General features: G+C 35.7%; 1 protein-coding gene across 28 annotated transcripts in view; it reads left to right on the top strand.

Annotated features, from left to right (window-relative positions):
* Positions 1-27,575, top strand: part of KCNMA1 (potassium calcium-activated channel subfamily M alpha 1) — a 411,380-nt gene that overhangs the window by 98,199 nt on the left and 285,606 nt on the right. For all 28 annotated transcript variants that reach the window (XM_054276930.1, XM_054276928.1, XM_054276929.1 and 25 more), the window contains one exon: positions 17,834-17,998. In XM_054276930.1, the coding sequence (XP_054132905.1) occupies positions 17,834-17,998 (165 nt within the window). The remainder of the gene's footprint in view (positions 1-17,833; positions 17,999-27,575) is intronic.

The following is a 27,575-nucleotide window of genomic DNA, read 5'->3' as shown; positions in this document are numbered from 1 at the left end:
GAGCCATATGTTGTTGACTTTATGGTTAACAAATACAGATATGAAGTATAATTCAGAAGTGTGTTTGAAAATGGCAGAAGACTATAAAAACTACTCTGGGAGAGAATTCTGTATGTTGTAGAAATTTCTTATGTAATTTTAAAGAATGAAATTCAAACAAGTTGTTTAGTGTCTAAAAACACTGTATTGAAGTGGCTCTTCAGTATTTTTATATAATTTTTGTCTTGCAACAGAGTAGCTGTCATTAAGTGGAATAGGAATGCTAACTGCAAAGCAAAAGGAAATCAACAATAAGACACACACACAAAAAAAACCAACCACAAAACAAAAAAACAAAATGCTAAAGCCCAAAAATTAGGAAAAATGAAAATAATGTAGTACAGTTAAAGAAATTGTAGTGAGTCCCAACTGGCACAATAAGAATTTAAAGACATGTAATTTGGTGTTCACAGAGCTGTTTCCCATGGTATATTGATTAAGAAATAGGAAAGTACTCAGTAGTAGAGCTTCCAGGAATGGCCTTCTCTGTTTTAGAAACATAAATTTCAAAAGTGTTGCTCCTAAATGTTAAATGAATTGCTATCAAAAGACTCTTGGAAAAGTTCCATGTAGCTTTTTATTTGTTGCTTTAAACTGTTTCATAGCTGTTGAAGAATTTTTTGCTGCTGCTTGGACTGTAGAGTAATGCTTCAAAAATGCTCCAGGAGATTTTTGTATTCTGTGGTGAAATGTTTCCTTGGCATTGTGTTAAGGACTGGGCATATCACCTTTGATCTTGCAATCCAGTGATTATTGTGCTAATGGGGTGCAGTACTGGTTAATAGTGATAGTTTAGCTTGTTGAATGTTGAATTTTTAGCAAAGCTGAGGCATAAATTGAGATCTGACTATTCAGGAATCATAGCAGCCTGTTCCTGATTATCTTTAGTCTAATGTTCACTTCTTTCTTTCTCAGCTACCAAAAAGAATAAAACAAACTACTTTTGTATCATTCTCAGCCAGTGGGTTAATCTTTAATTAAGAGATGTTGCTTTTGTATATACTGAGTCTCTGAAGTATTGAAGTACTGTGTATTTAATTCTGAATTATTAGCTTCTGCTTCCTATACCTCTATATGCAAAATAACATTATGTTTGGAATGTAAATTTTCTTTCTATTTTCCATAAGGCTGAATTTTTTTTCTTTACAGGCTGTAATATCAGTTCTTTGGGTTGAAGAAGAATAAAGTGTAGTCCCTGTTATGGCAGGCAGGAATCCAGGTTGATTTCAACTGCTGTATGCAGGAGTTTCTTAAGCATCAGCTGAATAGCAGTTCCTTTTTTTACTGAGAATATTTCAGATACGGTTGTCCTAAAAAGCATTATTCAGGTGGAAATGGATCTTCTCATAACAAGAACAATGTTTTCTGGGCCTATTAGACTAGGACATGTGGACAAAGCTACCTTCCTGCTTTATGCACTTCTGCTGTACTGGGGAGCTGTCCATTTGCTCTTACTTTATGACATTCCAGGATTGAGTTGCTGGTGGCAGACAACAGGAGTTACTCAAAGAATTAAATTGACCATGTGCCTTGTAAATGGCAACTCCATTGCAAGAGATGAGACACAGGCTTAAAAAAGCCCTGCCAAAACTTGGTTAGGAGCTAGCCTGGGTTTTATGATGACCCTTTTGTTTTAGTGAAAGGGAGAAAAATGAGGACATGGGATAAATTTGCCATCCTGAGAAATAGTATCTTCTAGCCCAATGGAAACTAATTAGAATAGGAAATTGTCAAAGGATCCAGACTATAAGTAAGGCATTTTGTGTGTACACCAAGTAACAAGAGGTAATTTTTAAAAATTACCTAAAGGACTCACAAAAGATGTCACAGAATTAAGTTTAAGTCTGTTTGTGGTTTATTTAGCAAGGCAAAGGGTCCTGCTTACATACACCCCATGACAGAGGAAGTCTAGTCCTTTTATTAGTGCTATAGCTTAAAACATATAATCTGATTTCACATAAATAATGATCATGGTATGAAAACTTTTCACTTTGAAACCATGTAACTAATCATATATGAGTTTGTCAGGTTGTCATCCTAAGTTCGAAAATGCTACTTCACTTCTAAGGAAGGCACTTGGTCCCTTAGCTTTTTACCTTTCTGGTCCCCAAATGTTCCTTGGTGGTAGAATGGAGTAGAATTCCCAAATTGTATTAGTGATTGCTGTGTGCAAAGGGAAGTTCCAGTGTTTTGAGAGAAGCAGTTGAATGAAAATGAGGTATTTTTGGTATTCAGTTAATAGTAATGAGGTTAATGTAGGTTGTGTTTATTCACAGGATTAGTACAGTAATTTCAGTTTGGGGAGGGAATGCTGTAATATGTACACACACATTGTCTAGCAGCATCCAGATCTGGTTCTCTGAGTGAATTCTTGGTAGTTTCAAGGTGTTTGCTACAGAGTAGCAAAAGTAAAACATTTCTTTTTCAAAATATAGCTGTTTTTTATATATTATTATATTTTTGCTTTTCCTTTGCTCAGCATATATGAGGAAATAATTTTATTTCTATTTGTTATATTTTCAGTAGTATGTTTTTCTTTACAATGTGATGTTATAATTTGGGTTTTTGTGCATGTCAGATAGATATTTGTAGTATTTTTTTGTTCCTAAGTAAGGATGAGTATGTATGCCTACATCTTCAGTGACACAGAAAATAAAATCAGGCTTCAGTGTATTTTTTATTTATATTTTTTTGTTGTATTTCTATTTATACAAGATAATTCTAAACTTATTTGTATTTATCTTGTACAGGTATGGGACCTAAGATGAATTATCAATTGACTACTTTTATTTGGTCTGAATGCAGCTTCCCACATACAGAAAACTAAACTTTAATTGAAACATGATAGTATGTCTTTCAACTTGTTTTGCCTACAGATCACTGTTTTCTGTTTTTAGAAAAGTTAAATGAAATTAGCACGTATAAAATTAGACAGCTCAGATGAGAGCAACATGTCCTGAGAGGTTAGAGAAAGTAATCTGCATTGATTAATACATATGTTTCTGAATCCCAAGGCTACTGTTCCCATTCCTGTTACTAATGTTACAGAATCCTGGTTTTTCTCATCCCTCTTGCACTAAAGATTGTGTTACTTGCCTGGGCTGGAGGGTGTGAACAGCGACCTGGGGTGGTGCTGACCCTGTGGCACTGATTCCCCACACCCATTGATGCTGCCAGGAGAGCGTGTCCTTGAGTGGGCATGACAGCATGTCCTGGAAGAATGAGTGCTTCCACGTATTCCAAAAATCAAACAAAAGATCAGATCTATCACAAAAATGTGTGCAGTTGTTCTGATTATCTGTTTCTAGCTGGGGAAAGGAGTTCTGTAAAGTAGAGGGCTAAGAGTGGAAGACTGCTAAAAACTATAAGAAGTCTTGATATTATATAGTAAAATTGGTTTTAAGTAGGAAAGAAAATTTTTCTCATTGCATTGATCATCATAGAGTCATCTTTATTTTAATATAAATTCTTACATGTTTTCCTTTGTGTTTTGAACAACTAAATCCAAACCCCACTCAACTGACCAAACCAAAGTAATGCAACAGATTCTGTTGGTGCTAGATCACAATTACTTGTTTGTTTTTTTTTTTTTTTAATTGGTTTCAGTTAAGGAAGAAATGAGGCATGACTAATTTAAAAATAGAAATGGTTTCTGAACTATGTTTGAGTATTTTTGTACATGTTAATTGGCTGTATGTATTTTGGGTTTGTGCACGTGAATTGCTGTGTGTGCTGGTATAGTATGTGTTATCAATTTAAAGAGAGTATTCAGAAAGGAGGCAATTAATAATGCTTCTAATTACAAGTTGGTGAACCTCTACTTGTAAGATAAGCTTATTTACTCCCTTTGACTCAGACATGGAAGTGTTTAGAATGTGATAATGTTTTTGCTTTGGTCATGACTAATTCAATATAACACCAGTTTTAAATTTTTACCTATTTTGACTGTAGTACCACTCCTCTTCTGAAATAATTTTTTCATGGAATCATAGAATGGTTTGGGTTGGAAGGGACCTTACCCCGAAACAGATGTATATTCATGCTAGAAACAGATATAACTAGGCAAACCTATTGCGATTTTCTTAGTATTGCAAAAAAAACCCTGAGAAAGTGATATTAAAACTAGTTTTCCTATTTGCAGCTCTGATATAGTGAGCAGAAACTTCAGTGAAACAAGTAAATCTTGTTAATAATAGATAATTACTAATTAGAAGCCTATGGAATAGGTTCTGTTTTTTTAAATTTTGAAGTTAAAATACATGTGTGTTGGTGGTAAAATCAGGTTTAAAACTTTGTATATGAAATAATAAAGGCTTTTAAGTGTTCAATTATTACTTAATTGAACACTTAACATTAATATTACATGTTAGAAATGTCTATAAGGTCATAGAGTGTGAATCAATACAGGTGATGCAATACATGAAGCATAGCTTGCAGTTTTACATTACTGGAAAGTGGAGGAGGAGTCGTAGCATAGTAGTCAAGATGAGGGGAATTCTGGGGACTTGAGAGGGAAACTGATTTACCCAAGCTAAAAAGAAAAAGTTTACCTTTACTTCAGCTAGAGAAACAGGACAGAGGTATCAGCCCTTAAGCCTTATATCTTTAACCCCTATTAATGCAGATATTTGTTTGTCTTTTGTACCCTGAAGACAGCCTGTACATCTTCTTTTACTATACATTGCTGTCTGGAAAAAAACCACAAAACCAATAAACCAAAAATAATAATAGAAAAAAATAAAAACAAAACACCAAAAACCCCCCTCCAAGCCAACACCCAGCAAAAAAACCCACCATATGGAGCAACTTATAGAGCCATATGTTTTGCCCTGTCCCAGTGGGAATGTGTGTTTATAGTTTCTGGCTCAGATCCTTATTGATTCTTATGAATCAATACACCTTTATTATTAAAGTCACTGGCTTGGCATTTCTTTAGGTAAAAATAAAACAAAAGCAACCCAAAAAAACACCCCAGCAACAAAACAAAAAAATCCAACAAAGCAAAAAACCCAACCAAAAAAAAAAACCCAAAACAAAAACCCAACAAAACCCTAAAGTAACCAGCCAAAATCCTCCTGGTTTTGTTCTGTTGTTCTGTCACTAGCTCATTTTCTACCCTGTCTATTCTAATAACCAGGACTATAAGTTTGATTAGACTATCTTGTCCATTTGTTGATAAAGCCATGTTTTGGTTGCAAAGACACATAGGAAGAGGAAGAAGGATTGGCTCTGTGCTCTAGAGATCAGTCTGCATGCATTCATAAAAGTGAAAGCCTTTGTTTTTTCATCTTCAGGGACTTCTGCAGAATTAATAGGTTCAGAGGAGCTTGTGAAAGATTCAGAGTTATCAGAGGTGAAATTTTTTGGATGTCTGAGTATGTTTGGGTAAAAATACTGATACCATGAACAAATTTGTTTTCTGGAGTAGCTTTGTCACAACATGAGTATTGATGTAGGCTGGTAAGTGGAGAGGCCCTCAAACAGCTCTTTTGTCTCTCCAGCAGCTCAGTTCTTGCATCAGGTTTGTCTATGCTAAAATCTTCTCCTAAACCCAGGGAGTATCCTGAAGGGAGAGTGTGTACATAAGAGGGTGAGTTAATTGTAAAACAAACAAACAAGAACCGATAAACCTCCAACAGAACAAAACCCCAAACCCACACTGAGGGAAGGAGGGAAGAATTTTATTACAGTGAGTTGGAATTTGTGTTAAAGTATATAATTCTGTCATTACTTTTTCTCTGTTAAGGATTAGATTTTTTTAATCCTTTTCTACTGTTTTACTTCAGCCATCTCATAAACAGCCTACCTAACAACAGTTTGAATCTGGCCTCCAACAGGGCTGACATTCTCATAATTGATATGCCTGTGTTGATGAAAAATTTCCCCCACTTAGGTTCCAGCAGAACACTCTGATTACAGGGAGTGCAGAGCACAGCAGAAAATCATACATTTTTAAAAATGTATTTTTTTAGATGATTGATGATCGCTTTATTAAATATCACTGTTGCTAAGTCTCTGAGTAATGAAATTAAACACCCTTCTGAGCTCCAGGGTCTGGTTTTTTTTCCCCTGCTAGCCTTTGTTTTGTGTAATTGCTTAGAATTTTGTGTAAAACATGAGTTGTTTTATAAAATATTAGTACACATTGGAGTTTGCTTAGTTTATAGTTTTCTGTTACTCCTGTGGTTATCTGCATGAGAAGAAATCAGTGTAGGAAAAGATTTCTGTGGATCTGAGGGATTCCAACTTAATTTGTAGGTAATAGTAGTGGGCTTTTAGAGGAAATATAATTGTTTCATGATTTTTGAATTCCATGAAAAGTGAAAAGTGAATGAAATTTTCAAAGCTTTCCATTTGAATTTTTAGAACTTTCTGTTCATCCAATGAATAACGAGGAGACTGTTTCCATGGAGAGCCCTTTAAAATGTATTTGAAGTCAGGTTTTCTTTAAACACCACAGTACAATAATCTGATATATGACTTAGTCTTAAGGAAGAAGCTTGTTGCACGGAAAGTTCATTTTATTCAGCAGAAATCTTTTGCAACCTGGAGTGAGGGCCACTGGATGCTTCTAGGCCATGGTGGCTGCCAGTGTGGACATGAGGTAAAAACATCAGTTTTAGTTTATTGGGCACTTTACAGCTGTTAATAAATTGAAGCATTTGAATTGTGCATGGTGCATCCTATGGTACCAGTGAGGACTTAGAAAGTGACCAAGAAGAAAAAACATCCTTGAATCCTTTTCTTCAGTTCTATATCTGCAGACAAAATGGAATTTGTTGTACATAAGACTTCAGCTTTTGTAACCTGCAGATCCCATTTTGCTTATTAAACTACTTTGTTAGGATAAAAGCCATACTTTTAAACTCAAAAAAAAAAAAAAAAAGCTGATCCTACAGTTCATGCTTTCCCTTCCCAACCCCCCAGTTTCCTTCAGCTGAATCTGAAATGCAGAGATATTATTTATTTCTCAAATGTATCCCCTAGTTACATGTATTACTTCAATGCCTTGTTGCTGAATAAACTAGAATCAGATATTTGGAAGATATGAATTACTTATGTATGAATCAGTACTTTTTTTTTCCTAAGGCTTGATTAAGCCCTTTCTTCTTTTAAGAAGTAGTTAAGGTGAAATTTTTAATGTCATGTGATACTTGCATAGGCTTGTCAATGAATCTCATTCACAGATAAATTATGGGAGGGGGCACCTGCATCTTGAAAAGCTGTGTGAGGTGATTATGCAGCACAGTAAATGGAGAAAGTTTCTTATGGTAAGAGACTTATCCATGGTAAATGGAGAAAGTTTCAAGCTGATGAGTAGGTTCAGTAAAACACATCTTGTGAATAGTGCACAGTGTGACAACCTGCTTTGATGAACTCTTCAATCTTTATGCTGCCGCAAAACTCTTTATCAAAATAATTAATATAAAATTTAAAAGAAAAAATTGGAGTTCCAGGCCCTGTAATAACATTATCACATTGCCACAGAATAGCAAGATATAAACAAACAGCATTAAAGATTGAAATTTCCATAATAGCCTTAACTTTACTGTCATTGTAAACTTCTGCTCTGATGAAGGTCGAGCAAATTTAAACTCAATACTTTTTGATGATTTAACAGTAGTTATACTTTAATTTCCTCTTATTTAATCTTACCAAAAGAGCTAGAAATTTAAAACGACCTATCCTCTCACCTCTGTTCATTACCTTTTCTGCTCAGGTGACAATAACTGCCTGCTTTGTCATGCATAATTTATAGGCGGAGTGAGTGTTCAGAGGTAGCATATTTTTGTAACATATGCTCTATCTGCTGCTTTGATAAATTTTGAAACCAAAAACTGCAGACTCATGAGACAGAACAGTGCCTGCCTCACTGGCCCTCTGCTACTCATGCAACTCTGCCAGGGCTGCTTCTGAGCACTCAGGCCTCTGAGGAGCTTCAAAGAGTTGCTGTTTTCAATTAGAAAATGACCTATTCAGAGTAGGAGCTTCACACAGAAATTTTGGTACAGGCAGATTCAGTCCTCCCTTGGAGCAGGATGCATTATGAGAGCCAAGAATGGACACAATGTATTTTTATTTTCCACTAGTCCAACTTCTGATTGCTTAAAAAGGCAATGTTCAATGTCAATGTCATGCATCAATTCCTAGCATTGCATCACTGCACACAAGAGCAGGGATGATCTCTGTGCTGCTTTAAGTTATTCCTGTTATTTAAGGTGATGAAGTTAAGAAAGTCAAAGAGAATTCACTGAGGTTGTTCTCATTCTATATAGCATAAGTAACAATTAATGGAGATGTGATAGGCAAGTCAGAAGTTTATCAGTCTTTTTCTCTCTGCCTCAGCTTTCAGTCAGTATCTGTAAATTTGGAACAACTGTGTGTGTTTCCTTGTACGATAAATATATCAGGTGCTGTATTTGTAGTCTACAGGTGTTGACATTGGATAATTTGGATGCTGCTAGTTACTGTCTAGGAAGTGAACCGAAGTAATATGAGCTACCTAAAAGAAATTTAACCTTAAAGAAGAAAAAATTCCTGGTAGAATAATGAGATTAACATTACATAAAATTGTTTCCATAGCAGTGGGTAATAAATCAAGTCACATCTACTTGATTAAATAATAGCACTTGTACATTTTTTACAATGTGATGTAACTGGTCTTTTGGAGGGAAATGCTGAGTCTAATATAATTATTTCAACCTAATCATTAAAGCAGTTGGCAAGTAAATCTGCATTTTCAGTATTTTGAAAAGTAGAGCTGTATATCTTTGCTCCAGATTCCTGCACATTTGTGTACTCTCTGACTCCCCCCTGCACCAAGTTCTTGCAGTCTGGAAGCTGCATGGCACTCTGTAATCTCAGAGTGAGAAGTGTTGTGTGCTAGTAAATAGTTTTAATTGCTTAATTGGCTGACCTGCTGCTCTTCAAATATTTATGTGCTGCATACTGGAACCTATTTTCCTGCATCAGGATAGGCTTAGATATGGCTTTGTATCCTACAGAGAGCTGCCTTTAATTCATTGTGCTTTCCTTTAGGATTGTAATACAATGAGAACAAAGGTTGTGCACTACCCTTGAATAAAAAATGCCTTAGAGACGACTCTTTTATCAAATTGGGCAGATGACGGAATGCTTCTCTGGCAGTCTTCAAATTATTGTTATACATGTGTTTTATGATATTACCAACCTGTTATGTTTGTGAGTCTCTCAGGGTTTTTTTTGTCCCACTGCCTTTCTCCTTCATCTTTTATGCTGTAATCTTTAAAACCTTCTGAAAAATCATAAATCTATTTATAAAAATGTATATGCAAATAAATTTTATTTGAGGCTCCCCTTTGAGGATTGCCACTAAATTATTGAAAACTTGCTATTTTACGTATGAAGAAAACTCAAGTGTTAAAGTCCATCCCCTTTATGTGAAAATGTTTGATTTGAGTCAAATGAAGTTCTCAAATTCCTGTCAGCAAGTTTTTGAGGAGAAAACGTGTTCTTTCAGCTAAGGAAATGAGTGGTTAGTTCTCTTTATGTAACGACCAATATTCCTATTTTGGAGTAGCTATATTACTTTCTGCTTTGTCCTTTAAGCTGGGCGTTGCTTTTCCTAATCCATGGATTTCTTGTGATTTTTGGGCAATAGAAATGTGATTTTGAACATTAGTTTGTCACAGGTGCTAGCTGCCTTGCTATTCTGTATTTCACAGAAGAGGGAAAGAATTTCCTTCTGCAGTTCAGTCTAGACATCTTCTCTTGGATACCTCTGATAGCACGAGTGAGAGATGACTGGGAAGTTAATGCAGTGAATGAAAACATCCTGTTTGCTAGAAGGTACAAACCTCCCTTCTGTGATTGAGCAGGATGGAGAACAACATACAACTGACAAGATACTGTGAAGTTGCACAGCGCTGACAAAGCAGTTTGATACTTATTTTGTAAATGGTGCTTGAGTATATCTTGTAGTGAAATAAACGTTCTATTTTTGGAACCTTTTAATGACTTAATTGACTATTCCTGGCAGTGAGTAGTTATTTCATTATTTTTCTTACTACTGGATCTATCACATAGTCATTTTGTGAAAGCTATGCTTGTAATCTAGATCCTATAGATCAGAAAAGATTTACTAGTCATACTTCTCTTAAAATTAGAAAAAATTAAATGTGGTTTCTTTGCTATCTTTCATTCTTTCACGGCAGTAAAAAAAAGTGCCAAGAGGTAATGACTGAAAATCTTGGAATTGCGTATTACTTAATGCTAACAACAACAACAACATTACAAGCAATCAACTAGAGTACTTCCTGTAATCAAGATAAACAAGTTAGGTAATTTCCCCACTGTTTCTTACTTCTTTCTCATATTTGAGACTGTTTTCTCCCATTTGTGAAGCACTTTGAGACTTTTGGATAAATCCTGAAAGCATTTTGTCATCTGTGACAGATATTTCTCACTCAGTAGAATATAGGTAATTCAGCATTTTTCATTTCATGACAACGTCTTTATCAATTTTATTTTCAATTGTGTGCTTAGTTTGATTTGTCTTCTGTTAGGTGGGAGGAAACAAAAAGAAGAGGGGAACAGAAAATGCATGCACCTTTTTGTCCTTTATGCTTTTCTATTCAGGAACACTTGTCTGTATTTTTCATAATTTAGTCCCTTCTAAAGTTGCTTCATATATTTTTGCAAGTTTAGGTTCTATCATATTTAAGGCTAATCTACTTAAAAGGATTTTTAAAGGCATATTTTGAAAGAATGATTTCAATGTAAGGTTTGAACCACAGAAAATACAGCTGAAGACTAATGCCTTACATGGTAATTGTCTAATTTACTTAATGGACAAATTTCTGTGGTGTGTAGGGACCAAAGAATAATGAAAAGTATCATTTCATTTTAATTCAGTGCCCCCATCAATAAAGTGAAATGCTTGTTTGCCCTCTTGCCTGCTACTTGGTAATTAAAAGGGCCTTCAGAGAATATTTTAATGTGGTAATAATTTGGTCTTAGTAGAGAAAATTAATAAGAAATGCTCTGTTAAATATAAAAAAGGAAAATAAATGTAAAGGCTAGGTATTAGTTTGACATTTTGTGAAATATTTTCAGGAGTAATTTTAACCTGTACATCACTGACTTATCCTATTTTTTTATTTACTTATGTATTGCAGACAGTAAGTTCACTTGTTACATAATCTTATGACAAGTTCAGAACTTATTTATTTCTAGCAATGTGGTCTGATACACAATCAGAAGCTCCAAAAGCAAACTTAGTTCTATTTTTATCAGTAAATTTACATTAATTTTTTTACCCAAAATTCTTAACTTATAGTGAAAGCTTACATAACTATTGATATAAACACTTGCTAAATTGAACCACTCATGTTTTTGAAAAGCACTGTTTGTCTATTTGAACAAGAAGTTGCAGTGACTTTCTCTCCTTTTGCATTTCCCTATGTTGTGTGGCGTTCTTAATTGCTTCTCTTTTACATGTCTTAATGTTTAATTGTCTTATATAACTAACCTAACAGCTTTTACCAGTAGGTTTTTAGTGTGTCTTACTTTGTGATTTCACTTAGATTATGTCTGTGTTGTCTGTGTTGGTGAATATCAAGACACTTAAAATCCTATGTGTATTTATATTTTTAAGATCCCTATGCAACAGAAACTGTTGTTGCTCTTGTTTTATAGCTGTAGGGTGAAGACATGAAGAGGTTAGACAATGTGACTGAGGACTTTCAAAATTTGATAACAGAACAGGGACATTCAGCATTCCTCTCAATTACTAGGCTGGAATGGAAATCTGCCAGACAGTTTTTCAGTTATTTGGAAATACTGTTTCACATCAATGAAAGTGTTACATCATAACATTTCCATTAATGTGTAGAAATTTTTAGTCTTTGAAATGAATCCTTTTGTACTTCAGCTTTCAGATAATGTAGGTGTCTGCCGTTTCTTATTCTTAAGTGAGAGCCATACCCGGGAACCCTTCATTTGACAGACTGGAGAACTATTTGTGGAATCATGGGTGGAACACTATATTTTACTAGTCTAGTTTATCTTGTCTCTCAGGTCAAAGTTTTAGAATTAATTCCTATAATGCAGCAATTTTTGTCAGTCAAAGCAACGATGTGAAAAGGGAATTCTATAAGAGTAACCTGTACCAGAAATATGAAGGTCAAAGAACATGAAATCTGTGAGCGTTACTGAAGGTTTGGAAAAATGCAACAGAAAAGCTGGTCCCTGCAAGAAGAGGAAAAAAAGATTTTCTGGTGGTCAGCATAGAAAGTAAGGCTCTGGTTGTAAGGAAGGACTGGCAAGGTGTTTCTTAGAGATCCTTGGGAATGCAGAAAACAGAGTATAACATCTCAGTCTTAAACTAATAAGAAAAGCTTTGTATTCTATTTTTGACTTATTTTTCCTTATCTTCCAAATTTGCAGACAACAAATTTATATGGCTTGTGAATATTTTATGAGAGCAAAATGCTGGGTTATCTTATCAGCCATGTTTTCCACAGATCATTCTGGTTCTCTTATTCAGTGAAAGGAATAATGTTTGTCTGTGTATCAATAATTAATCTTTTGAACCAAGTTGAACCATAGCTACAGTATGACAGCTGACGTCAGTGTAACCTAATATGCAAAGAAATGCTGGGGATAGGCCAGTTTAGAAGAACCTCTTCCGTCACATTTAGTTATTTTAGCCTTTGCTTTCTCTTTTCTTACAAGTCTGACTTAAAAGAGGTTTGGAAGTCTCCATAAAGCTGTTCATTTCTCACATTGCCATTTGTTTTCTTTATTAATATTCCAGTGAAAGCTTTTGTTTCCTAAACTGCACTAGAACAGGTGAACAGCTGCAGGGTGGTTTTTTGTTTGCTTGTTTTTGGCACTGGATGAACTGGTACTCAGTAGCTGTTTAGATGGAGACAATAGATGGTAACTTTATCTGACAGAAGGTGTCTGCTATGGCAGTAGGTACCTGAAGTCTTAACAGTCCCTGTACATTGCCCAGCTTCAGAGAATGCAGCATAATATTATGGTTTTATATAAATTTAAGACCCCTATTTGGAGATGTGAAAGTGGTGAGTGGATGTACTGAAGGACATGAAATTAATTTTTTGATAGAAATCTAATAATTTTAAACAGTGTTTTAGACATTTGCCCAAGAGAAAGGAGAAATAGTCTCATATGCAAAATTATTTCTCTTCACATAGCACCTCTTGGTGGCTTTGGGGAAACAGGTAAATGAAAAGGAAAGAAACGTAAATACAAATTCCTAATTTGTAAGAATGGCATTATCATAGTGTTGTGGATTGATATGAAACATTTCATAAAATGCCAGGCTCTAGGAATGCAATGCTGTTAATTTAAGGGCAGTTAATAAAGTTATTATTTGCTGGCATCATTATCTAAAGCAGCCCTTTCCTAACTGCTCCAAATGATATTTTCTTGTTGTATTATTACTGCATACATTAAACTAGGAACAGCTGCCATTCTGACAGGCCCTTTCTCATCTCATGTTATCTAGGGTGGAAGTCAAAGGCCAATACTGTGTTTGCCCAGTTGGTGTTACTGTTTTTAAACATCTGCTTAGACTGAGCATACTACTTTCTCTTGAGTGATGTGGTCATGACTCATTGCTCTGTATCCCATTACAGGTGATACTTAATGATTTTTGTGTAATATTCAGCTAGTTACATGTTAGGTAAATGAGGTTACCGAATCCTTTTTTTTGTTTCATCACATTTCAACCCAGGTATTTTCCCTCACATTATTGACTCCCTGTTTCATATGTTTTAACATATCTTCATATGTTTTTACATATCTTAACAAGATAGCAAGTTTTTTCAGTACCATACATCAGAGACTTCTTTTCAGGTTGCGTTCATGTTGTCCTGTGTTTTTAGGACTTGTAAAAAGATTATTCTTAGATGATGTTTTAAGGTTTCATAATAATTTTCTGATTTGATTTTGTGTTGTCCTGAGTTGGATGAGGTGTCTGTGCAGTGGTTCTATGTTTGTATAGGTATTTTAGAGGTGAAATGGAACAGGCAGGACTATGTTTTGAAAACTGCTACCTGTTTTTGAGTGAATTTTGCCTTTTTGAGTTCTTCCTTAAGGTGACTGTCTTCAAGAATCCCAGAACTTAGGTAATCTAAATCAATACTTATTGCTGAAAATAGGAGACAAACCATTGAAGTTTCTAGTCCAGGTCTGTGCCAAGCCATTGGTAGAACACTGAGTACTGATTCCTGTACACACACCTCCTCATCATGCTAGTTTCCATTTAGTCATTAAGTTCAGGAATAATATATTTCACAATATACTGCTTCTCATTTCATCTACCTGCGTGTTCCTGCCATGAAGTAATTAAAATAATGAAAACTGGTAAGCAGAGTGGGTAAAAATCTCTTACTTGTAGTATTGAACTTGTAAATAATTAAGCAGCTATCGTCACTGTCAGGTTATTACTTTAAGCACCTTTTTCAGGTGTTGGTTACTCAGTGCACTGGGATGAGGAACTAGCAATGAAACAAGACTATATCCTTAATAACAGGACTGAATTTTTTGCTCAGCATAAAAAAAAAACAGCCTTTAAACCTCCTTTAGTGATCACTGCACAATTGCATAATGACTCAGGGATAAACTTTTCCTAATGCTCAACTGCCAATTAAGTAAGATAAAAGCTAGCTATGTAGATAAAAAAATTTAAAATATCCCAACTGAATAAAAATATTACATAACAGCAGCTAATCTGCATGTTAATTATAGCTACAATAATGGCAGGAGCTAGGCTGATCAGGAGAGTCTGTTCCAAATCATACTTGGCAGGGGATGATTATTTTCTCTTAAATTTTAATTAAGAAATAATATGGGTGGGAGATTTTAATAGAGGTGAAGTAAGTAGCATAAATACAGAAATATAGCCATTCAATGCATTAAAGACTTTAATACCTTTAGAGAATCAAATATGGAATAGGTTTGTCATGTTTTACTGCTCTATTCTGTAGGCAACAAAAAGTCAATACAGCAAAAGAACTGTAGGTTATGAAAATCTTTTCAAAATATAAAAGCTACCTTTCTCCTTCAATTAAGTAAATTGCCTCCTATTTCATTGAGTGCTAGGAAATTTTAAATTATTTTTATATCTTGTGAGCAATCACATCTATTGACAAAAAGATTGGGGGTAAGGAAAATGTACACAATAAAAGAATTTTCTAACCTTAATACAAGTTCAATGAAATTGACTTTTTTATTCAGCTTTTTGTTTAGTGATCTGTAGTTCTGTGACTTTCTATAGCAAGGTCTGTAGTTGTGTTTTTAGCAAGGTGTGCATCTGTGCACTTTTAAACAAGCACTGCTGCGTAAAAATATCAAAAAAACCTGTGGTTTCATCCTGGCTCTGCCAGTGACTTCTCTAGTGACTGAGTTAGGTACCTCATCACCACCTCACTTTCTTATCTGAGAGCAAGAGATAATTATACTCCTTTACTATGAAAGCCACGTTAATTCATTCAATAGAAACTTGTACAGAGTATGAAAGCTCACTGTGCAATGCAGAGGAGGACCATGGAGTAAAACTGGTGCGAAGCTTACAGTTCTGAAAGACAAGCTCTAGCAGTTACAAAAGGCAGAGAATCTGGTGGGAAGAGGGAAAGAAATGTCATGTGTGGTGTTTTAAGCAGTCTGTAGCTGTCAGGGCTGTGGGGCTCCCTTGGGCCAGGGGCCTGCCCAACGCCATGACTGGGCTGGTGGGACAAGGCCTGGCCTGAAGCCTTCTTGGGCCAGCCTGGGGCAGCAGCCCGTGGCTCAGGCACAGGGAACTGGCTGTGGCCTCACCAAGGCTGGAAAGGACAGGGCTGTGGGAGTCCTGGATGGGGCTGAAGTGGTGTCCTGGGCCACAGAGGGCGTTTGAGTCAGGGGAGACCCTGGGGACGGCAGCTAGGACCAGTGAGGCCTTGGAGATATGTCTGGGTAGCCTAAGCTTCAGTATTGTTTGGAGTATAGAGCCTAGTGTTCTCTTTCCTGGCTTGTAATCAAAACCTTGATGGTGGTGAAGGCATTTCTTTGGGTCTGATCTCCGTGGCTTTGGGTCCCAGCTGGCTCCAGGCAAGCGTTCCTGTCGTACATTGCTGTCCTCTGCAGTGAGCTCATCTGTAGGTTGTGCTCCGTGCGTGTGCGGCACAGGATACGTCTTTCAACGCCGAGAGTAGAACATCTGATTCACTGTGTCCAAATTTGTCTGTGAATGAGGTCCAGCTATGCAAATACAAAGTAATTTTAAACTTCTGTTGCGTTATTTGCTTGAGAAGTGTACTGAATTACTGTTGTAACTCTGAATAATTTGTTATTATCAATATAGTAACATCACACTTTGCTGTAATCGCTAGTAAGAACATGGAGCCTGCTTTTTGGGGGGGAAACTAATAGAGAAAAAAGAATCTGATTAGCTAATTAAGTTGCAGTGTTGAGCTTCTCTGAAAACAACTGTTGGTCTCTGTTTTACATTTTTAGCATTGTTTTACTGTTCATTGCTGACAGATTCAATGACATTGCCTTATTAGCTCAGTGTTACTCTCAGGAAGTTCCTGTACCCTTGTGTCCAGCTGCGTCCTCAAGGCCATCTCACAGCTATGCGTTTTGACCATCACAGGATATACTTCTACTGCAATAATTATCACATAACCACCATTTATACAGCATCCTTGCTTGTATGAAAGATATCCCAAAGGGGATTAATGGCAATTGATTTCCTGCTTACTGGCCTACAGACAAGTAATCTATAAACAAGATCCTTCAAGCTGTTGGTCTGTGCAGAGTGCTTGGAACACTAATGCAGATCTAGTGCTCAGGAATTACTTCAGCGCTGGATTTTGCTGCCTCTCCTATTTTTGTTTTGCATAACTTGTCAAGTATTCAGGAAGTCATTAGTATTATGCTGTCACCAAAGGCATGCTCGTGGCACAGTGATGCTTTGCATGCAGTATGATTTAAACACTGTACAATCCATGCTGGCTTTTCCTGTCGTTTCCCTTGATGTTTGTGCAGCACCCATGACTGTTGCACATCACAGGCAGTCACAGAGCACGACATCCTTGCTGCAGCATCCATGAGAGACTGATATGAATTCCAGTGCATGTTACTCATCAGTGAGCTTGGTGCAGCTGAGGCTCCTCTAATTTCTAGCTCTTCTTTCTGTGAGAGCCACTTACTGACAGAATAATTCCTGTGATATATTAAACACTTCCATTGAAACACAGGTTCACTGATAGCGTGGCAGCTCCCTGCAGATTCTTTATGATGGATTTTGTTCCCCTCACACTTCATAATTGCTGTCTTGTTACATCATGCTTCTCAGTGAAGGTTTACTCAGATAATTAATTCTAGTGGTAGGAAATTAAAATTGTACATGAATTATGTTCACACCTAGTATGCAGTATTTTGAACTGATACATCGAAAGGTCTTTGGGTGTATGTCTGACAGATTCATTTGTATGTAACTCTGTAATTGCAGAGCTGTTGTCAATTATGTTGCTTGTAACAAAGTAACATATTGTATATTTAGTGCTAAGTATATGTTTTGAAGATGTAATGTCAAGGAGAGTATTATCTAGTTAGTCTGGTACCTTATAGAACATTTCTATTTCTCTTATTTCTCAAGATGTGGCCAAATAGGTTCTTAGTTTTACCTAGCAGGGATCCAGGAAGACAGATTTTCTGGTTTTTATTACTTTTCTTGGCCCCACCTATATATTGAATTTCACTGTCAAATTGCTAACATTAACTAACCTAAATACTTTCTTTGCAGGAGGCCCAGAAGATCAATGGTGGTGGAGATACACAGGCAGATGGAGCCTGCAAACCAACAGATGAAAAAGAGGAGAATGTGGCAGCAGAAGTGGGATGGATGACGTCTGTGAAGGATTGGGCAGGAGTCATGATATCTGCCCAGACATTAACTGGCAGAGTACTTGTAAGTTTTCTATGATTTTCTATGTTTTTATTTTAAAGGAAGCACTGTGTCCCAGCATTAGTGGAGGATTTTTGATTGGTTTGTTGCATCAGCACTGAGTCAATCCCAATTTTCTCTGCAAATAGCAGACTAGTTCCCACTGCAAGAGAGAGGCAGAGACAGCAAGTAAGAAAAAATGACTGCCAGTCCACTCACCAGCCTATTTCACTACTCTGCCCCATGATTTCAAACTACAAACAGTGAATTTATTAATTTCATATTAGGTGTTAAAACTAAGACTATAAAATACAGACTGGTTTTTATCGGAAAGTAAAATTGTACCTGGAAGAATGGAAGCAAACTTGGAAATTAAGCCCAGTGTTACAAATGTAGAGAGTGGTCAGAACGGTAAAGCAAAGACAAGATTGAAATGGCTATGCAACGAGATTTGTGATATATTCAATAGACTAATAATGATTTTATATTCCCTTTATATTTTTCTTTATTAGTGTAAAAATCCTTCAAACCTGTGAGCAGTTACATATCAAATGGAGACAGATGATGATAATGTGTGGTTTAAAGGAAAAAAAACTTTTTCATTTTTCACTTAATTTAAACATAATTGCTTTTGAGCGTTGTCAAATGTTAAAATGCAAGGGTTTTTTGTGGAGTTCACTGCAGTAAAAAGTGTCTCCTATGTAATTTGGATTAGTTTTCTTTTTAGAATGCACGTACTTATAAACTAGAAGCTAAAGTGATTAAAATACCATTTAAAACTTCAGAGAATCTCAGTGAAATTTTGTAACTGGTTTGAAATAAAATCATCACTGAAATATAATGTTCTTGGTGCCACAACCTTTGAAAATGTGACTTTTGCTCTTCAACAATGTAGATGGGAATTTGACATGTGATTTAAAAATGCGTCCATGTTAAATTGCATAAACACATGATTTGAGAACATGCTAATTGAACCCATGCAGTTCTGTTTGCATTTGATGTTCAAGGGCATAAATATAAATAACAGTAAAAGGTACAAGTTTGCATAAAATCTGTTCAGGTAAATACTGATTTACTTTGAAGTGCTGTAAAATGCTGTAGATGATGGAAGTATCAGATTTCTGAGGTGAGTTTCTCAAAGAAGAATCAGACACATTCATAATTAATCTCAAGATGCAGGAAATTTAACATGTTTATGAACTGATTTTGCTTCCTGAAATTATATCATTTGAGTAAGAAGAAAAAGATTTTCTTAATTAGATTGAGTGTTTGATATACAGAATGAAGTCATATGTATGTTGTTGAATTTGACACAGTTCAGTCTATGGGAATCTGTAGACCCTTGACTGGGCTTCTGAGAAATTATTGAAAAGGGTAGAGGGCCTCACTACTGATTTGGGTAAAACCAGTGGATCTTTAATTATGTAAGTATTTATAGTAAATTTTCCTGGGAAATATAGATAGGTATTTTATGTGCCTTTTGGTTTGTTTCCTTGGGTGTTTTGGTTTTTTTCAGTATTTTTCACAGCTAGACTTGATCTTGCTGTTTTTTATTTCCTTTTAATTTCTTTTTATTTTTTTTCTGAATGAGAAGACTCAAATTTCTTTAGTGTTGAGGGGGGGAAAAATCCCCACAACCTCTTGTAGTATGTAATAGTTTTCTAGCTGCCAGAGTGAAATTGAATAGTTCAGGAATTGTGGGGTTTCTCCCTGTTTCCAAAGACATAGTGGCTGTTATCTCCTTGCTTTAATGAGATAGGATAATATCTCAAAGGATAATTTGGTATTTGACAGATAAGAAATTGGACAAGCAGTTGTGGCTGGTATGCACATACATTTTTTGACAGTGTTCTTGACAGTATCAGCTATTTCACCAGGTTTTCAAAGCAAGAAGAGAAACCTTCAGCAAACATGAGTATGCAACAGTTCAGAATTCAAATATGAAGCTTAATACATTTTCTCAAGGATCAGACAAGTTCTCATAAATTTCTTTTTTTTCTTTCTTTTTTTTTCATTTTGGATCCCTCTCATCCTGGAAATGTCCTGTAACCAATCTTCTTGTGAAATTAACATAGCTTTTTTTTTTATTTTTTCTGAGCATGTGTAATGTTCTTAGGATGCAGTTAATCTGAATAAAACTTAATTTAGAATAAAATATATTAATTGGCTAGAGAGTAGGAATTGAATGCATGCTTTCGTGATTTAGTCTTTCATACTCATAATGTTCCAAGCCTTTTACAAGTCCAATATAGCATTAGTTTTGCAGCAGTGAAGCATGTGCATTCTTTGATAAAACAATTTGTTTTGCTCTGACATTACAATTTTTCTTAGATAATTATGCAAGATTTGGTGGGACTTACAGAATATTCTAATCAGGCAAAAATAAATAGTGCCATGTCTTCCCTTTAGCGAAGGGAAGGTTTCTGAACTTAAAGGAGAAAAGGGAAAGTCTTTCTCAGCTTCTAGATCTGACTGCACAGGCAGGAATCACAAGATGCCCTGGGTGATATGGTGTGGTTTTGCTGGTGGCCCACCCCTCTTTTTTTCCGTCCTCTTTTTTGGTTTTGTTTGCTGCTGCCTTTTTTTTTTTTTTAAAGTTATTTTAGTTCTTGGAGATGGAAAGAATTACATATGTATTTTAGCTTATACACTATTACATTTGTATAAAAGTTCCCTTTTTCTCATTGAGGTCAAAAAGGAAGAGAAATGACGTAAGGATTGAAGAGCAGATTCTTCCGTAGCTGGGGCATTTGTAACAAGGCAGTGCCCAAACTGCTGAGCATGTACCTTGCAGGGTGTCAGTGTAACTGCACAGGTCTGGTCATTGCAGATGTTCAGAGATTATCAACTGCTTGTCAGTGTTTGGCAGTCACCTGCCAGCTGTTCATGGGGAATGGTTTAGATTCTGCTCATCTCTATTGAGAAATGAACTTTGTTTAGTTATTTTTAATCTTTCATAGGCCTTGGTGGCACATAAATGAATCCAAGAGATGAGTTCTAGATTGCCTTCATCCGTGACAATGATGGGGACTATTTCCAGGGTTTCCATAGGAATAGGAACAATGTTCTCCATGTAAGTTCATGAGGTAATGATAATGGAATAGAGTAGGAAGTGTTGAGTAAGTCTTGTTTGTTTCTATGGTAACTGCAGCTAGTTTAAATTCCAGTTATGCATTTTCTGAATATTTATTTATTATTGACAATAGCAAGGGGGGTTTTTGCGGGTTTTTTTGTTCTGGATTGAAGGGTGGGCTTCTGCTCAGAGTCTGGTGAGAAAGTTCTTCTATTGCACATAGGTCTTTAAAAATGCACGTAGGTGCTACATTTAGATGTAGCAGTTCTGATTGTTGCTGTACTTTTTATTTTTGGGAAACTGCTTTAATTTCAGTGGATCTTGTACTTAAAGGAATAATGCATACTGCATGGTGATTCTTGGGGTGTCCTGTGCAGGACCAGGAGTTGGATACAATGATCCTAATGTATCCCTCCAATTCAGCATATTCTATGATTAACATATGCTAAACTTAAATTTTCTTTTCTCTGAGATTTTTCATGAGTTATATGGCTAATCAAGCATAAACTATGTTTTTTCTACTCAGTTTTACCAGTTTTAAGTACTGCTATGTGGAGAATGGATAGGGTTAGCATAAGGTACATGTACTGGTAAAATCAAATCAAGAAATGAATAAAAAGTACATTTTATAAAGAAATGACATGAAATATACTCAGAACTGGACTTAAAACATTGCATTTGAATTCTTAACTCAAAAGGTGGAAAAGTAGAAAATTAGTGTATACATAACACATGCAGTTTATCTTAATTAAAGCTGCTCATTTTTATAGGCCTCCTTTTTGTAAGCCAGATCTCACTGTAGCCTACTTGACCTTATTTTCAGTCAGGTTATAGCTGCTGCTATGGAAGTTACCCATTTTAAAGTTATCTTCAGACTTAGGGCTGTGTTGCAGAGACTTTTATGACCTTTAGATAGTTGGCCATGCTTGCAGAAACCATTCTAATAGTATTTAAAAGCATGAGGCTTTTCCTACAGTGGGAATAAATATCTTCTGCTAATTTTTTTTTTTTTTTGCCAGTGCCGCTTCTTTTCTTGTCTAAATTAAGGTATGCATGGCATTCTGTCATTAAAATGAAGAAAAACAAACACACTTTTAAAATGATATGTTAAGTTTTGAATAGTGTGATTATTTGGAGAAAGTCACGAACGTGTCTGCTCTTGAGATGGCAAACCTGGTTTAGGTAAACTTCTGTTATACAGCGCTTCATTGGTGAAAAAATGGTGTAAGACTGCACTATTGATAACCTGTATTGCTGTATATGCATGTCAAACATGAGTAAGGGCAAGTCTTTGCTACTTTTTTTCTTGCATGAATCTAGCATGAAAGTGTGTAAATACAGAAATGTGCCTTGTGGTAATGGTGTGTTGATCCTCTTGATTAATGTGTAGTACAGGGGAAATTTACCTTCCACCTATGGGCCACTGACAATAGCCAGGTATTGAACAAAAGATACAAACACAATTCTGCATATTTACAAAGCTTACTGGAGGAGACAGATGGCTTCCCCTAGGGCATTTGTGCTGTTCCTATGTGAAGGGCTGCTCTGATGATGCAGTTGATAATATTGGGGTTTTTATGGTGTTTTTTTCTCTTTGTGCTTAGTGTATTTGAAAAAACTGTGCTTGTACTCAAAGCACTGATGTGATAATGAATATTTTTGAAGAAAATTCTGTGTATGTTTTTGTACTGCTCTACCATCAATCATTTGTTCTGAAGCATGGGGTAAACGGCACAAACTGCTAAGCTTGTGGTAAAAAGAAAAAAATCTCCATTTTGATGTTCAGCAAAATTTTCACACAAAATATTGTCTATTAAAAATCAGTTTCCATTTCCTTCTTACCTAATTTTTATTTTCCTTTTGAAACTGTTTTTAAGTATTTCTTGAATATTCAGAGGTTTCTTGAGGAATATTGTCAACATATCCCTCAGTAGTTCTATGTGGCTCCTTAAATTTGTGTTGCTTTGGCACAGGAGATTCCTCTCTGCTTTAATTAATGCTTTGTTTTAGCTTCAAATGCTGCAGCAGAGACAACTTCAAAGCTTACTACCAAAGCTGCAGGAAGTCCCTCTTTTCCTGTGAAGTTTGATGTCTGTACTGGTAAGGTTTGGAAGGCTTGGTTCAATTGAAGTAGTAGTAACTCTATATTTGCCTTTCTGAAAATGGAGCAGGTAATCTAATGGTAGAAACTAGCATGGAGAACTTGTCAATTAGAAGTAAAAATCGGGGAATATTAACTGCCTGTTCCATGTATTTCACCTAGAACCTCTCAGAACCTTCCATAAATCCAAAACAAAATGCCATGACTTTAGGGAAGAAACTTCCTTGTCCTCTTGAATGATCCTGCTTCTCCTTCCTAGTTAGAGTCCTCATCCTGCAGACATTTCCCTTAGCTTGGGATAAAGATAGGAGAAAATATTTTGAGTAGGGAGTATGGGGGGAAAAAAGGGAAAGAGACAAAAACTTTTCACAAGTTTAGAACAGTCCTGTTGGCTCTTTGAGTCTTGTGAAGACTGCTTCTATTCATCAGAGCTATCTAGGATAGGTGGGTGAAAAGGCAATTTCTGCAATGTAATGCCATGCCTTCTTATGAGCTATGGAATTGCTAACTGTGACTATGAAGGAGTCACAAAACTGACTTAATTGAGGCAGGGTAAATATAGAATGGGAAAGGAAACAGTATCTGATTCTTCCTCTATTTCTGGTCCAAACTTAATAAAATAAAAATTTCAAACACAGTGTACTTGTTACTGCTTAGAATGGGGATACCACTTGGGAACTAAAAGTGAAATGTGGAACCCAATCCTGCCTTCTATAGACTGCATGCAAACTAAGCCATCCAGTTCTGTCAGATGCCCACAGTCCCCTCATTGAAAAACATGTAACTCCTACAGACTGTTAAAAACATCAGTTTGTGCCTGTCAGGGGTAAAATCTTTGAAAAATTACTTCGGTAAAGATGAGTAGATTTTAGTGAGCCATCTGATTGTTGTGATATACAAAATGTGATACTGTCATGAGCCTGCTGTAGAATACTGAGCTCTTGGTTCTTGTCAGCCATTATATTTAATCCTGTAACATGTATTCTGAAGGTGTCGAATGTCCCTTGAGAGAGTATAGCTATGTATCTTGGTAACAAGTATGAGTATATTGTCAGCAGTTTAGTAACAATGCAACTGTTTGTAATATCCCTGTCAGCTGTTTAATTTTATATTTCTTCCTTATTTTTTTAATCTGTTCTTTATGACAAGGGAGAAAGTCTTCTCTTGTGAGTTTGGATGCTTTGTTTTGGATTTTAAAATCGAGCCAACTCAGATGCTGTAAGGTTGAGTTCAGCTTTAGAGTGGCATTGGGGCAGCTGGCACTTGATCTGTGTGGGCTGTGAGTGTCATTGGACTGTATGGACAGTGTTCCCTGCTGCCATTTCTTGTCCATGCTGCAGTTTGGCCCCCATGCATATGGGAGCTGCACCACTCAGTTCTATTGTTTCAGCTAAATCAGAGTTCTATGTTCTGCTCTAAGAAATTCAGCAGGATATTTCTTGAGAATTATAGTAGTTTGTTCAGATTTATTTTTTCAAGGCTGCAAGTTTGTGGTTTTTGTTCTCAACCGTGGCCAGAGCAAATTTTGTCATTGGTGCTTATGTCTGATTTGCTTCAATGAATATGATCAAGCTGCACACTGTCAAACAAAGTTTGAAAACTGTTTTGTGCTACTTAGAGGATTTTCTAAGAATATCAAAGTAGATGAGAATCCAAAGTTTTTTCTCTATTACAAAACAGCAGCATAAGTCATCATGTCATGCTAACAGAAAAGTATTGGAGAAACCCATAGCTATTTTCATATCAATCTGTTAAAAATGTTGTAATAATTTCCCTATAGATTACATTTTCTGATTTGCCTTGTTTTCTCTCATGGTAATTATTACAGAGTTATTTTGGATAAGTTGGTTTTCAATTTGCTGTTGCAGATGGCTGAAAAGTGAGAAGTAACTAAGAAAATTAAGTTACCAGATTGATAGGTTTACAGTTACTGTTTGGTATTTTTAAGTACAATGGATACTTTTAAGTGTCTCTATGCTGGAAAAGTTTGTCAGCCACTGGCTTAAAGCTTTTGGAGGAGTTAGCTGGGCAGAAAACTCTTCCCTATTTGAGGTATCATCTCGAGGATTCACAATAGATGGTGTGGTCCATAGCAGAAACTTTAAATTTCCTAAGCCTTTTTGTTCACTCTTCAAAAATAATGGGAACATTGTGAATTCAATAGCTGCAGCATGTGACTGCTGAGGTTTGATATGCTTTCTGTTCTCAGATCTGACAGTAACTTGCATGACTTTGAACATGCAACTAAACTTTGTATTACTCCTTTGTTTCTATGCAATATATGATTCAGATTAATTACCCATGCTTGTAAAAAACATTGAAATCAGCTTTTAAAAAGTAGGGAAATCAGAACTTTTTTTTTCTTTCCCAATACACATTTTCTGGTCTAAAATACATTTCTGTCCTATATAGTTAAATCAGTCTAGTAATATGAAATGCATGTGTCTGCTTTAGATGATAAATTTTGTATATTTATACATTAACCATTTTTACTTCCATGTTACGCATTTGGAGATTGTATACTCATGTATCAATTTTTTTTTTTTACTGTGCAGTCTCTTTACCATAGTGTTTTTGTTCTGCACTTCTGCTTTTTTTAAAATTTCTTTTGGGTCTGATAGGTGCAGACATATAAACAATCTGAATTTCTCCTTCCCATTCAGTCCATTAGAATTATTATGTATTCTCTTTTGGAAAAAGCCTTGGGCATCAACACTTGTTGCTTGTGGTCTCTTTACAGCTGATGGCTCTTTATAGGAGTGACCAGTTTTTTAATGATGCAGTTCCATTGGATATCCAAACCCACTGTTTTATTTCTATAAATGAAAAGCTTGTCTGTGTGAGATGTTTTATTTTACTTAGGGAATGCATCTTGTAGTGTAAAAAAAAAAGTTAGATCTGGTTTTATAAAAAGCAAATTATATGGCTAGTTGAGTTGTCATGAGTTAATTCAATGATATTAAGGAATTACAAGAATAAGTATGTGATGAAGCCTGAAAACTTTTAGTTTGCCACAAAGTAAGCATTGGATTGAGAGAGGCTTGAGTCTTACCTCCTGTAACTAAGAATACTGACATCAGATCCTTGTACTTGTAATGAAATCTCTACTTGTAGTTGATTATTCAAGGAATAGGAATATATGAAAAAGCTTGGAAAATCTTTTGTTACAATTTCACAATTAGCATACTAATTGAAAATAACTTTATTATCTGCTATTAAGTCTCATTTGCCGGTACAGTGATGAGTATGTGTGACTCCTCTTTCCCATTTTGTTTCAAATACGTTAATATTGCAACAACTTCTGACTTGGCATGAGTATTGGTGTTTTATTTAGGTGTTTATATAAGAGGGCCCATTGTTTTTGTCAGTAATACAAAATACATAGAAGAAACAGTTTTAAGTTTGGTTTGGTGCACTTGGGTTTGTTTTTATGTTTTGGGGATTTTTTTCTTTTTTTAATTATTAAGTGATCTCTGCATTAAATTAGACATCACCATTTGAAAGGGGTGGATTCAAATTTCAAGATTCCCAAACTTTTGTCAGCCAATCATGGCAGTATGAGCTGTTGAGGAATGTTATATGTAGTTGCCAGTAAAATACTCTACAGAGAGAATTTTGCTAAGCAAAGCCCTGTGTTTACCTGATGGAAATGCAGGTGGGTGGAACTAATGACACCATATTTCTCTAGATTTTTTACATTAATCCAAATGAATATTTCAACCAGTTCACTTGATACTAAGCTAAGGCATGCTCTTCTGTTTGTTTTGATAGCACCTAATACAACTTGAATGCTGTAAGATGAACTAGTAATGACCTACTGGTTCATCATATCATTTATTGCAAATGAGGGAATTAATGGTTTTTGTCATCAGCTCAGCAGGTTTATTCTTAAACATTCAAAATGCTTGGTCCTTCTTTAATATTGCCCATGTTTTCTCTCTGTGCTGAATGTGTCAGACTATACCAGACTGGGAGGTTTCTATGGTTGTTTCAAAGATTCTGCTTCAGATCAGGGATTTTTAGTCTGAAATGCAGTATAGTCTCTCATGCTTTACCCTTAAGTTGAAACAAACAATAAGAAGTGTGTTTTGAGAAACTGTGCCTTGCTCTCATCTCTCAGGTTAAAAGACCACCTTTGCTTCTCGTGCTTCCAGAGAGCTGTGTACATGCCTCTTATTTCCTAACATAATACATTTTCTACAACATAATACATTTTCTAGTGTGATTTCTGATAACATGTTTTCTAAGTTTTGTGGATGATTCAAAGTCCTTTGATTTCTCTAACAGAATATATCATTATGTCCAAGAATTTTAGTTTAGACATTAAAGGGGTACAGTAAATGCTTCCTGCACCTGTTTTCTGGTCTTTTATGCTTTTGGCATAAGAGATGTGAAAAAGTGACGTTTTGTTATAAAAATGAATAACT

The sequence above is a fragment of the Melozone crissalis genome, unplaced genomic scaffold, assembly GCF_028551555.1.
Source record: "Melozone crissalis strain CALT ecotype California unplaced genomic scaffold, PUWL_Pcris_2 ptg000019l_1, whole genome shotgun sequence".
NCBI classification, from domain to species: domain Eukaryota; kingdom Metazoa; phylum Chordata; class Aves; order Passeriformes; family Passerellidae; genus Melozone; species Melozone crissalis.
This window is presented reverse-complemented; position numbering and strand designations above follow the sequence as displayed.